This window comes from Leuciscus leuciscus (genome assembly GCF_965113295.1).
Source record: "Leuciscus leuciscus genome assembly, chromosome: 3".
NCBI lineage: Eukaryota > Metazoa > Chordata > Actinopteri > Cypriniformes > Leuciscidae > Leuciscus > Leuciscus leuciscus.
In genome coordinates, this window is record NC_138727.1 from 52,263,442 (window position 1) to 52,278,284 (window position 14,843).

The window sequence follows — 14,843 nt, forward strand, 5'->3', positions numbered from 1 at the left end:
TTGCTTCTCTTGCAAAGACAATTCTGGAAATTTTGTCTCACTTTCACTATAAACATCAGCAGGAGTAGACACAAACGATTCACTAGGAGTAATTAACTCAGTGCTTACCTCTATAGCTCCTCTATCAACAAGTGATCGCTTCAAAGTAGTCACAATAGTTTCCTTCAATCTCTTTTCTTGAGAAGTAAGATCGACACTGAAGCGTTCGGCAATTTGCACTAACTGCTCCTTTGTACAACTCTCAAGCAATACTTCTGACGGACACGCAAAGAAATCTTCGACCACCGAAGACATTTTTTTCGTATATATATACGCACAATAACAAACGAAACTACTACACGTGAGACGCTGTTTACCCGAAATACAACTCCCATAAGCCACTACTTCAAAAAGGAACTACGTCACAGTTTTACGCAACCTATGCTCATTTACAAAAACTTCCGAAGACTTCCCACAAATCAAAACACAGTGTAAGCGCGAGAATAAACCGCACTATACACCCGAACACAATGATTTACCTTTACTTATTTTTGTTGAATGGATTTACCGTTTACAATATGAGAAAACTCCAGCTCCTAACTCAGAAAACACAAACTAAATCCTACCTGGTCTTCAGAGATGTACCGGGCGACAATAAACGCTAAGCTCCGCGACAATCAGTCAGACTGAAGGCCCGGAAGCGTACCCCCTACAGAGAGTGAATCTCCACCCAGGATAACCTCCAAAAACAAGAAAGGCAAAATAACAAAACAAAACAACAAACAGTGCTCCGTCGGAAGGATTGTATTCACAATCCAGCTGGAAACACTCTAACTAACCAGAGTTCTCATTTATAAAAGGCAATCATTCACAAAAACATACACACATACAACCCATACTTACCAACGTTTCCTACCCCCATAGGATCGCGGACGAGACACCCAATTTAGGGGGGGGGGGGGGTAAACTCTGGATGAAGACATAAAATGTGACCACAGGGCGTGTCCACTCAAGCCTTTCTCTCTGCAGGACATCCCATGACTAGTGTCTAGTCATCCATGACAGAAAACATAATCTTATTAAAAAAATTAATGAACTCCTGAACAGATAGAAGGTCGACGTAAGGGGTATGTGCTTCCTCCCTCTATGATGCAGGAACCAATGCTAAGAACAAAATCGAATTTTATTCAACACTACAAAATGTCCTTTCTTCTGTTCTGTTCTGTACACAGCGGGCAAATTAGTTGTATCATTTGAAAAATCACCACACATTTTTCAGAGACGCGATGTGCCTCTGTGGTCCGTGGCACAGCGCATCCAGGCATGGTATGGAAATGGTTGCCACCTCTGGAATACAGTAATTAAAATGCAGAAAACATTCCGCAACTCTTTACAAGGATCTCTGAAATGTTTTAATTATTAATTATTCTAAATATTATTATTATGTATACTATTATAATACTATTTTTATGAGCTCAGACATTAACACAACAGAAATGTTTGTAATTTTTAATTTTTTTATTTAATTTTATTTCAACATTATACTTTCGAGTATACATTGAAGTAGTGAAGAAAATGATAGACCGGCAAACCGGGGTTGTGTGTGAAGTCCTGAAATATTTATCAGGACAACAGCTCACCCCGCCCCCGCAAGAGGGGTTGTTGTCATCATGACACCGTAAACAGCTGTATAGGATTACATATAATGCCACATTGAATCAGAAGTAGCGTCATGGAGAAGTTATGCATATGCCACCGGAGAGATGTCTATAATTACACCAAAATATTTATATATAGCCTATAAATATACATATACATATATTTTTAAACATATGTATGGGTGAATTGTACGCCATAAGTTCTGTAACAAGCATGTAGAAAGTAGGATGTATTTCATTTTGCCTAGGCTTTAAGTTCATTTTACCAACTATTAAGATGTTAAAGTTCATACACTGTAAAAAAAATTCGTAATTTTAACAGTAAAAAACTGTAAAAAAGCAATGAAAAAAAAATGTAATTCCTTAACGGTATGTACCCTTACTATATACAGTGAAAAACTGTAATAGCTCTCACGGGACATTTCATGTAATTTTACATTAATATACTGTTAAATGTACGGATTTTGGAAGTACACTGTAAAAAAAAAACTTACCGTTGCATTTACCGTACCTTACCGTAAAAAATACGGTGGCAAATGTTTACTAATTTTACAAAGTTTTACATCATCGAACTAAAAATTACGGTGAAAAACTGGCAGCTGGTTGCCAGTACTTTACCGTAAAAAATTCTGTATAAATCTTTATGTTTTACTGCATTGAACTAAAGTTTACGGTAAAAAACTGGCAGCTGGTTGCAAGCGATTTGCCGTAAAAAATATGGTAGTAATATTTTAGGTTTTACGGCAGTGATCTAAATATTACGGAAAAAAACTGGCAGCTGTGGTTGCCAGTACTTTACCGTAAAAAATGCGGTAGAATTTTTTTTTTTGCTTTTACGGCACTGAACTAAAGTTTACGGTAAAAAACTAGCAGCTTGCAAGTGCTTTACCTTAAAAAAATACGGAAGTAATATTTTAGATTTTATGGCATTGAACATTGAACTGAACTTTTATATAAAAAAATAAAAATAAAAAAAACCTGCCAGCTGTGGTTTCCTGTAATCTAATTATTGAGAATTACCAGAGGTTCAGACGTTGATGTTTTATTGAAAATAATAAAGTTTGAAGTTACCATTATGGAGATGAGTGTTTGCTTTAGTTGGGCTCTTGACCCTTTACTTTTTAACTTTAGATTTACTCTGACTGCCTTAACTGTGTGGTAACAGTTACACAAACAATAACACAAACGTTATGGCATGAAAATCAGAGAGAAAATGTGACCAGGTGATGATGGCAGGTTAACCCTCTGGGGACCAAGCTGTTTTTGGGGCCCTTGAGATGTTCTGACATGCTCTGACATTTGTGCTTTTTTCAGTTATTTATAAACATGTTAATGGCAAAGGTGTAAATTCACTCTATATAGCACAAACAGGCCTACCATAATATGCGAGCAACATGTATGTAGATGTTTGTATTTTTAAGAGAATAATGTTTATGCGTGGTTATTTAAAAAAATAAAAATGAAAGTTGCTGAAATAAGACCACAAAACTCATACAAAATATGTGCCCACAAGACTTTTGACTAATGGATGTTGTCCCTTTCAGTTCTAGCTTCAAAATTATGTGAAAATAGTCTTGCTTTATCGTTCACAAAAAAAAATACATTTATTTAAATGGTGTAAAACAGGTTTTGCTTGGAAAGCCAATATGCGAGGGGGAGGAGTAGTTTACACCTTAGTCCCACCCACTCTGCATAATGACTCTGCATAATTAGCCATTCATTCAGGTGTGACACTGACTGAGCCACAATGCAAAGACAAAATATATATTTTGAAGAAGACTTATATTGACCATTTAAGATTTTGCTTACATCTATCTTGTAAATATGTTTTGCTATTTTATTAAAAAGGTTACAATTACAACAATAATTACAATTTCAGCAATATTTCTGCAAAAAAGTACTCTTTCTTTGTAAAAAAAAAAAAAAAAAGATTATAGGCCTACATTTTATCATATGTATTCATTAGTTTGAATATAGCCAACATTGGAACATCTTAGTCTATGACTTTATTTTTGACAAAATAGTATTTTATATATATGAGCAGAAAAGCTTATTTGATGTGACAGTATATTCTACAGTAAAAACTGTACCCAAATCTAGTCAACAAAATGTTGTCTTTCATACTTCGCCTGACTGTAACGCAGTAACTGTAACTGTAAAAGCAGTTTATTCTTTCACACACAGACGCGCGATTCATATTTAGGCTAAACACTCTTTACAAATAGACGCGCGATTCATATTATAGAAACGCGATTCATCTTTTTGTTTACATAAGCCTACAACGTTATTCCATAACGTTATTCCACATTAACACTTGAGAAAGGATAACTTAGCCTACCTCACTCCTCAGCGGGATCTGCTCCTCATATCAGCACGGAAAATTTTCTCCATAAGGTAGGCTATATTATGCCTCTTTGTTTACAGCTGATGTGGGGGCGTTTCACAGACTGAAATGGTTCTCAGAATTTGCGTTTGAATAGCACGCGCTCTCCGGGGAGTGGTCACATTACTTTTGAATGGCTCCTAATGAGCTCGACTGGAGTCGCTCTCTTTTTATACAGATTACAGAAGCTGATAATATTTGTTTTTTATATAAATTACTTCATTTAAAAGCTGCGATCTCAAGCTTTATGCCCGTGGGTCTGTTTGCCTGTTTGACTGAATTTTCGCGGAGTTATAGATAATTTTCGAACGCGTTTCAAATGGGAGTTTACTGACAGAGAGAAGGCAGAAATAGCATCATGTTAGTTTTTCTTTATTTGTCAAAAAGCAAAACACTTTATTTGTATTGTGAGTATACAGAAAAAAAATAGAAACTGAACAGGATCGATTGATGTATTACACGAAAATGAAAGATCAAAATTAACAGAGCATTTTGTGTTTATTTTTCATTGCTAAAAAAAAAAACGAGCAAAACGCGTGGGCGCGTTTTTGGTCCCCAGAGGGTTAATGATGACATAATCGTCATATTGTGGCCTGATTCACTGATCTCATAAAGAGTCTTATCTCTCACTTTATGAGCGAAGTGATAAAATTAATTATAATATTAAAAAAATATATTTCATATTATTGAGTACAATGTTGTTTTCATCAACGATGACGATAACGAAATTATTTCGTTGACGCACCTTTTTTTTATGACGATAACGCGACGATGACTAGCTAAAAATGGCTCTAAGGTGACTAAAACATGACGAGATGTTTTCGAGTTTTCGTTGACGAGACGAAACGGAACGAAAATGATTATAAGTCTGACGTTCACAATGCATGTCATTTCTGCCTAATTTGCGTGAAATCTGTCTGTTTTGAGCTAAAAAAAAGTATCAGCAATGCTGCCGCTTCCTATCCTTGTTTTGGGTACGCCCACCACCCGGCTGCCGCCATGCCGCGCATCAGATTCCACACAACAACAACACACCTGCGGCTGCGGCTAGTCACTCGCCACACATCTTCGATATGAGGCGCCGGACTGGACAAAAGCGAAACGAACTGCGCGAGCGAGCGACAGTGCGCGAGAGAGACCGAAAGTGCGCGAGAGAGACCGAGTGTGTCTGCGCGCGAGAGAGACCGAGTGTGTCTGCGCGTGAGAGAGACCGAGTATGTCCGAGCATTAGTTTAGTGGGCTAATTGGTACAAAGTAATATATAATTATTATATAACTTAGATTATAACATAAATTATTATTTAACTAATTATATAATAAAGCCACAATTGCCAAAGTAAGAATGTTTTTATTCCTGGCTTTTTTTGAGTAAAACAGTGATTCCACTGTTAACCACTTTATCTATGTGTAATGTTGTTGTAGCTCAAAGTTTTTTGCTGTTTAAACTGTAAACCATTCCTTTATTACTGTGATTACTGGTGAAAATAGCCAATGTGCTGAAATTTTAGAAGAGCATCAATTCATGGAAAAAATATAACTTGAAATATGGGGATAAAAGGTTTCTGCCCAATGCGACAATGAAGTAGCCTACAGCTTGGCAGCACTGCATCTCCATCAATGAGAAAGTCTAGTTTATTATGCAAAGGTTTTAAGGTTAACTGTTGTTTTATGAATTGCAACACTTGCTACAACCTGTCAAACCTAAGCCCATTTCCAATACTTTTTAACCTAAATTAATTTGTTAAAGACTACTTTTTTGTTTGTTTTTTACTAAAATTGACTAAAACTTGACTAAAACCTTTTTGCGTTTTCGTCGACTAAAACTTGACTAAAACTATGAAGTTTATAAGTGACTAAAATGTGACTAAAACTAAAAAGCATTTTCGTCCAAAAGACTAAGACTAAGACTAAAACTAAAAGGGCTGCCAAAAACAACACTGATTGAGTATAATATCTCTTTAAGTCAGCAGCGAGCAACAGATAATCTGAAGAACTTTAAAAATACATAGTGTAAAAAAAGGTTTTGAACTACTGCTCGATTTAAACCAACACAGACATCAAGATTCAGCGTATGAATCTCAACAACGGTGACAATCAACACAATAATCAGATAAAACTCTGAACATCACAAAACAAGCTACTAAAAAGCTGCAACAAAAACAACATCAAAAATAAAAGCAGATATAATAATAAAAGAAAATACTAAGGCAATTCAGCATAATGTATTCCTGCTGCAATGCATGCTGGGAGATACTGATGAGTTTTGATTGGAGGCTCCATCAAGTGCACTGCACTTTTATCATCACCATTGTTGAGATTCATACGCTGACGCTGACGTTTTTTACCGTAAATTTCACAGGGTTTTTTTATACATTGTGTTTTTTTGCCCGTAAATTTAAATCCCGTAAAACATAAAAGGTTGCTACCTTATTTTTTACGGTAAAATACTGGCAACCACAGCTGCCGGTTTTTTACCGTAAATTTCACAGGTTTTTTTTAACAGTGTAGACCCTAGCGCTATTTAAAAACTAGGACGGTATAATAATATAATGTAAATGTCTCACGTGAAGATGATGGTTTAAACCATAATTTTATCAAATCAAGTCAATTCATGTGAATACTGTCGTATATGAACAAAGAGAAGACCTACACAGTAAATTCCCCAGTGTTAAATTAACACTGCTCAGAGCACATATGGTCCCACTCTACATGGTGTTAAAGTAACACTGAAGCAGTGTTAAAGTTAATGAGACAATTAAGTGATTAATTGAGTGATGATTGAGCATTATTGAAGACACCTGATGTTAACAAGCAGAATCACTGAAGGAGAAAATCTCAAATTGTAAGCCACCGTTATGGTGATGGGTGTTTGCTTTAGTTGGGCTCTTGACCCATACTGTATATTATTAACTTTAGACTTTGTTTGTCTGCTGTTATTGATTTATAACAGTCAAATGAACAAAGAAAAAGTGTGATCTGATAGTGTTGGTTATGTTTTGACATAATCATGCTGTGATCCGAAAATGAAACTTGTTAGCAGCAGCTTTTTGATTCTACAGTATATGATTATCAGCATTTTTTCTTATAATCCAATATATTTAATAAACATTGTTCTGATCAAAACACTTTCAAATGTATTAATTTAGAAACACAGACATCAATAATCAGCCTGTGAATCTCAACAATGGTGACAATAATAAAAAATGTTGCAGTGGCTGCCACCAATCACATCTCATTAATGGCTCCCATCATGCATTGTGGTATGAACAAATTATGATCTGAATTGTCTATGTAATTTACTTTTCCCAATTGTCACCATTGTTGAGATGCATAGACTGAATCTTTATGTCTGTGTGTGCCTATAAGAAAAGTTTTTTTTTTTTTTACTTTTAAGAAATCCTTTATATTATATCTAAAATTCTGGATATTTATGCAGAATCACAGTTGTGCTGTAACCAACAACATAAATCAAAAACATAAAGTTAAAATGATGATTGTCATAACATAACCAACACCATCAGATCACTTTTTTTCTTTTTTTCTTCATCTGGCAGTTGTAAGTCAGATACAGCAATCAAACAAAAATTAAAGTTAATAATTTAAGGGTCAAGAGCCCAACTAAAGCAAACACCCATCACCATAACGGTGGCTTACAATTTGAGATTTTCTCCTTCAGTGATTCTGCTTGTTAACATCAGGTGTCTTCAATAATGTTCAATCATCACTCAATTAATCACTTAATTATCTCATTAACTTTAACACTGCTTCAGTGTTACTTTAACACCATGTAGAGTGGGACCATATGTGCTCTGAGCAGTGTTAATTTAACACTGGGGATTTTACTGTGTAGAGTTCACTAACATTACAGCTAACTGTAGGAAACAGATATCCGGGGGAAAGTGTAAAGAAAACGGCATACAAAACATTACAATCACACCCGGAAATACGATAAGTGTTACGCTAGTGATGTTAAAAATTGTTAAAAATTTCAAAACAGGGTGTTTCAGAAGAAATGCAAAGATGCCTAAAAACAATGGTGTCCAAAATGTTACGTGCTAATACTTGCTCTTGTTTCAGAGTCGGTATGCTCCGGTGAAAACTGTGTGAACTTTGATGAGGCCGACAACAATAGCGCTGTTAAACATGCGGTACAATAACAATGTTCAATATAAACAAGAATCCTACACTGTTAGACCTTACCGGGTTTTTTTACAGTAAAATACTGGCAACACTGTTGCCAGTAAAATACTGTTAATTGTACAGTTCTTTACTGTAGTCTAGTTTGTTTCTGTAAAAATGCACTAAATTCTAATTCAAATGAACTAATTACACTTGCAGAAACCGACTGCCTTAAATTGACCAACTGTCATTTAAATGTATGAACTAAAATTTATAATGCATTAATAATGTGAGCAAAGTAAAACTGTGAACTTCTTTCATTTGAGACCACTAAAAAACTATTGTACATAAAAAGATTTCCACTGGACCAGCAACTACACAGTCACCGCCTGCTAAATAAAGCAACATGCAGCATATCATCAATGTTTGTAGATCTTCTCCTGGACTGAAGCACAGGCTCTACTCTTCTGCACAATGGTGACCCAAAAAATTAATTTTACAGTAAACTACTGGCAACAGTGTTGCCAGTATAAACCTGTTTTATAACTTACAGTTTATTACTGTTAAAATACATTTTGTGGGTGTGTCTTTTTATCTTACACTGTTAACCCTTTCAACCCCACAGGAAATCCACACTACAATGAGTAAAAAGTAACATTGAGACAGTGTTGCAGTGAGATAATTAAGGGAATATGTAAGTGATTGTTGAGCATTAGTGATGAACACCTGCTGTTAACAAGCAGAATCACTGAAGGAAAGAGAAACACAAGAACAGAAAATAGAGAAACACAATAACTACGACTGACTTCCAGCCATTACACATTATTACACTTATTATTAACCAGTATGACTTTATTTCTGTCATACAGAAGTTGTTATTGAAAATGTTTGTTTGAAGTTACCATTATAGAGATCAGTGTTTGCTTTAGTTGGGATGTTGATGCTAAAACATTCATTTTTCTTTTGCTGCTTGAGCTGTGTTTTTGCAAGTCACACTTGTGCGCACACAGTTTATGAATGATTGTGGTTGTAATGCTTATGATGACAAAATCATCATATTGCCTGTTCATTCACTAAGGAATTAGTTCTTATTCATTCAGAGTTTTATCCTCGATCAAAAGTGTTACATTAGCACCACTGTGAAACTACAGCAATAAATTGCTATGACTCTTTTTTTTAACACATCATGCATAAACCAAAAAAAACAGAGCTACACTATGATTTAGAAACACAGAGATATCACAATTTAGCACATTAATCTCAACAATGGTGGCAATATTTCTTTTTTTTATTATTATTCATGCAGCAGTGCATGCTGGGAGTTTTATATTATCCTGGAACCCAGCATGCATTGCGACATGAAACTTTTCACCATTGTTGAGATTCATGTGCTGATTGTTGATGTCTGTGTGTGTCTGAGTCAAGCAGGAGTAAAACAAAATTGAATGCACTATATGATTGTTATTTTTCAGAAGACCTGATAACAGAAATATTAATTTCATTTTGTAGATACACAGATTTATGCTGAATATGACATACCCATAATTTCAATGAATATATACAGGAATAATCTGAAAATCAGATAGTCCAAGATGATTGTGACATCATCACAAAAGAATAAAAACACCTGATCATCTTCCTCTTGACTTTTTCTTGCCATAACAAATGTGTTTTATAAACTCACTGTTACAGCAGTCAGAGAGAGATGAAAGGTAAGAAGTTAAGGGACAAGAGACCAACTAAAGCAAATACTGATCTTCATCATGGTGACAACAAATTTTATTATTAACTAAATCTTTGTTAATTCTCAACAAGAACTTTTGTACATGTATGAAAGAAATAATCGTAAACTGGTTTGTAAACTGGTTTCACACTCAGTGGCTGGAAGTCAGTTGTAGTTCTTGTGTTTCTGTTCTTGTTTCTCTGTCCAAATTTTATTATTAACTAAATCTTTGTTAATTCTCAACAAGAACTTTTGTACATGTATGAAAGAAATAATCGTAAACTGGTTTGTAAACTGGTTTCACACTCAGTGGCTGGAAGTCAGTTGTAGTTCTTGTGTTTCTGTTCTTGTTTCTCTGTCCTTCAGTGATTCTGCTTATCAGGTGTTCATCAGTTTCTCAATTCACTCACTTCTTTTCATTCACTCTGTCAAGTGGACTATATTAGTGAACTAATGTAGGGAATAGTGAATGAGGGTATAGGGTGTGATTGGGAAAACAGCCTCTGAGTGTCGATTTTGAGCACTGTTCATTTACAGTATATTCCTGTAGGCTATTTTTGTTTTCTACGGTATATTACTGTTTTAATGGAAAATGGTATGATACTGTCTGAATTACGCCTTTTTTTACAGCAAGGTTTACAGTGTGCTCTAATGCGACTAATTCTAACCAACTCTAATTGTTTCACATATAACTGTTGATTGTTAGATGAATTATCTAACAACTGAAATTGACGATAGGTTAAAATATTTTTATTTTTATATGTTAAATATTCCTTTCCCACCTTTCACGTAAAAATACCACGTATCAACTGTAATTCATTAGCTTAACCATGTTGTTTAGTGACACACACAAAATAACTGTCTAATAATAACAAAATAAGTGTAATAGTTAGACGAGTTTGAAGTGTAATACTCATCTTTCACGTCAATGTTTCGTAGACATGCCAGAAAGATGTTCTAAAAGAAATATGTTTAGTCTTAAACACTCTCATGTAGAATGACTGTCATTTAATTCTCTTTATGCAATATTTGTTCGTGTTTTTCATAAATTCCTATGAACATGTTTGACCATGCTCGAGACTGTATCAGCACCCCTTAATGTTCAAGGGTACCTTTTGGAACATGACTACATAATTTAATTTAAAGTACCTCATACCTCAACACACACATTGTTGTCATGAGTGTAGAAAGTTAACACCTTAAAGATTGTATCAGCGATTTTCAGGCCCAAACATAAATGATCACATTCATCTAATCTTTCCTAACGATCCGCTAGCTGCTTTTTTGACGGCATGCTTATGGGGCGGGCAGCTAGCGGATCGTTAGGAAAGATTAGATGAATGTGATCATTTATGTTTGGGCCTGTCATATGGTCAACCAGCTTTCCAAATAAATCTAACATCCTGTCCATTTGCTGCTGAGACTTTTGGAGCCAAGCATTACCCCTTTCATTTTCTTCCTTCTGTGTTTTCTCTAGCCGCTCACATAAGTCTTTAAGATAATCTACACTCTCCCTCTTCCTCTTTCTCTTTCCTGGTCTGACATCAGTTGATGTACCTGGTTGATCACTTGGGGGGTCTGCTGTCTCAGTATCCGAGCCTGTTGGAGAATTTACTTCAACCTTAACCTCACTGACAGGTGTTTGGGCTCTCTCTACGCTACTGTGTCCAGATGAGAATATATAGACTGGCCTGACTGAGGGTCTCTGGCCAATGGCTTCATGCATGGCTGCATAGAAAATCCATGAGGCAGCAGTGACCTCTCCTGCATCTGTCCCTGACCCAGTTTTTGGCAGTGTTAAGTCCTTTGTAAATTGTAATAGTTATTAACGGGGAAATTAACATTATTTACATGGGTTTACATTCTAAACAGTCATTACGTAAGGGATAATGTATAGCGAGGCGGTTGTTATCGAATAACAACCCCGACAGGCTGAACTGGACTCCGACGCGAAGTGGATGGGTCTTGAATCAGCCCGAAGGGGTTGAAATTCACTATAACAACCGCCTCCCTATACATTATCCCGCTTATTACATGGCTACCTACAAAATAAATCAGTAATTTGACACAAAATATTGATTTAAAAAGGAGTTTATTGATTTAAAAACGATTGTTGTATTATCAATGCAATATAAGAATTACAAAACATGTGAAAGTGCAATTACCTTGTACTTTTTCTTCAGATTTTCCCACTTCGTTTTACACTGCTGCTGAGTCACTTTCCCCTCCAGCCCCATAATTTTGATAATTTCACTGAAAGACACACATTCATCCATTAGATCACTTTGCAATGAAGCCCTTACTTTCAAATAAAAAACTTGTCTGCTCATGTTTATGGTCATGTTAACTTACTCATATCCCTGGCTAGAGGCATTTCTGTGCCCCGTGAATAGCCGCTCATTCTCTCCCCTAAACTTTATAAAATTGAAAGTCTCCTCGTCGGACCCTGACAAAAGAAAGTGAAATCATTGTATCATCATGTATTATGTTATTATCGCTCATATTCTGATAAAAAAAACTATTTTCACTTACACTTAAAAATAAATTTCTTCTCCATTTGTTTTTCCTCTTGCCGGCCGGCTTCTTTTTTCTTCTGAGTTTTCCCGGCGTCCGACCATAGCAACCGTTTTGCTCCCTCATTGGTTAGCTGTTCGAAACGTCACAACACTACAAGGATTCTGGGTAATAGCCTATAGCAAAGTGAGCTCTGATGCGCACTTGCGAAAGGGGTGCATTAAGTGCGCTGATGATCACCCCTGGAGAACACCATTAGAGGATCGGGACACCCTACGGTCTTGCACCCCTTAGCGAGAACACACATTGAGGGGCACAAGGGCGGAAGTGCGGATATTGGGACAGGGCCAGACTGTCACTGAGTGAACGACAGATCTCTGTCTCTCTCTCTCAATAGTGCTAGTTTAGAGTCAGACCCGATCAAACCACTGATACAGTGTTGCTGAGGACACTACTGGAATAAAACACTTCACATGCTGCAGAGAAACTCAATTATTTTCTGTAAAATAAAATACTGCTGTTTTAGTGAAATCTTTTTTTATTTTATTTTTTTTATTTTTATTTTTTTATTTGCATTTGAAATATTGAGGAAACTGAATGTCAGATGTTACTTTAATATTAGTTTATGGATTCCCGCTGAAAACCTGGCAATGGCAATTTTGCAATGGTCATTTTTAGACCAAGAAAATGGAAATAAAATCTTAAAAAATAGTAATAATAATAATATGTACATGATTATACTGGTATGTAACGTGTTGATGTTTAAATAATGTTTAAATGCATTTGAAAAAATATTGTGGATCGAAATGAATCGCTCCGAATTAGCAAAAGAAGAAGAAGAAAAAAAGTAATGTCTAAAGCTGCACTTTTGGTTACATTTTGTAATAAAACATGTTTTTCAGAAACTTGTTAATTGCTTAATATATTTTCATAACAGCTAATCTCTCTGCAGACCCCTGCTACAACTACACTGTGCTGAACAATACATGGAGATCCATCAATAATACAGATGCTTCAGTCAGATACTGTGACAGGTCTGTCTCCTGGAGCGGCTGGTATCGTCTCTTCATTAACAGCATGAGCGCTCATATCCCAGACACATGTGTTGCTCAGTCCAGATGTGGCACTAATATCCCACTGTGGATACGTGGTGGACACCCAACAGTAACAGATGGAGTCGTCACTCGAGATGTCTGCGGTAACGCTTACAGTTACTGCTGCTATTACGGGTCTTTTCCCATTAAAGTCAAAGCCTGTCCAGACAATTATTATGTCTATGAGCTGGTTAGACCAACTTTCTGCAATCTTGCATACTGTGCAGGTAATTATATTCACATGAGCTCTTTCTACACATTCATGATATTTGTGTTTCTGTTCATTAATCACTATTCATCCAAACTTTCAGACACTGGCAGCATTAACACCAGCCCTACAACTGTCACACCAGTGACCATCTCACCTGGTAATGTTACACACTGTGTCTCAGTATCCACACCTCAAAACATTGTGTTCATCCGCGCTGTGCTGTGTCGAAGCACAACTCACATAAAGTTGATAATTCCGCGAATAACTGCAATTGCAGATTTCAAACAGAGATGGCGACAAAGAGGAAAAACTGCGGACTGCAGCTTTAATAAATGTTTATTTTATAATAAACCACAAAGCTTCCCAGCAACGTGAAAAATGTCCATTTATACATTTATCAAATGTCCAAAATGTTTCTTTGAAGGGTTAGTGTGATGTCCCTGAAACATTCTTTCACTTTACTTAACTTTAGTTTACTTTAGTTGTGCTCGTGACACTTGATGTTTAAGTTTCAGGCTTTTTCAGGAGTTTTCAGAAAACGTCACCATTGTTGTGTTTCATATGCCGAATGTTGATGTGTGTGAGTGTATAAGCGACACTAAACAAGTTTTAAACAAAGTTAGCAATGACAGTGTTATTTCAACACTCTCTGACATCATCATTCAGCATCTGAAACACAGCAATAAAGTTACAATCAATCTTTATAATTTCAGCTGAGTTTAATACTTCTCAATAATGCTTCAATTCCGTCAGTCAACAATTACAGAAAAAGCAGTTGTTGGACAGTAAAGCTGCCATGTTGATCTGATTTACCAATGTAGAAATGTTTTCTGAAAACTTTAAAAAAAAAAAATATATATATATATATATATATATATATATATATATATATATATATATATTAGAGGTGGGCATAGATTAATTTTTTTAATCTAGATTAATCTAGATTAATTTTGAAATTAATCTAGATTAATCTAGATTAAAATGGCTCATTTGAATTCTGCCGAAGGCATTCAGAATATGTGTGCTACCCAAATAATGACTATAAAAGTAAGTCTTTGAGAACGGGTTTCTCAAGCCAGGTGGCACATTAGACCAGGGGCTCATCTCCTGTTTCCAAAATGCATCACAAACTGCTTGAGAAAGCTGTTCTACTCATAGA

General features: G+C 35.7%; 1 protein-coding gene across 1 annotated transcript in view; it reads left to right on the top strand.

The window, feature by feature from the left end:
* Positions 1–14,843, top strand: part of LOC309493633 (uncharacterized protein) — a 454,994-nt gene that overhangs the window by 166,592 nt on the left and 273,559 nt on the right. Inside the window, exons 11-12 of the mRNA XM_082162779.1 lie at positions 13,314–13,697; positions 13,782–13,838. Of these exons, the coding sequence (XP_082018905.1) occupies positions 13,314–13,697; positions 13,782–13,838 (441 nt within the window). The remainder of the gene's footprint in view (positions 1–13,313; positions 13,698–13,781; positions 13,839–14,843) is intronic.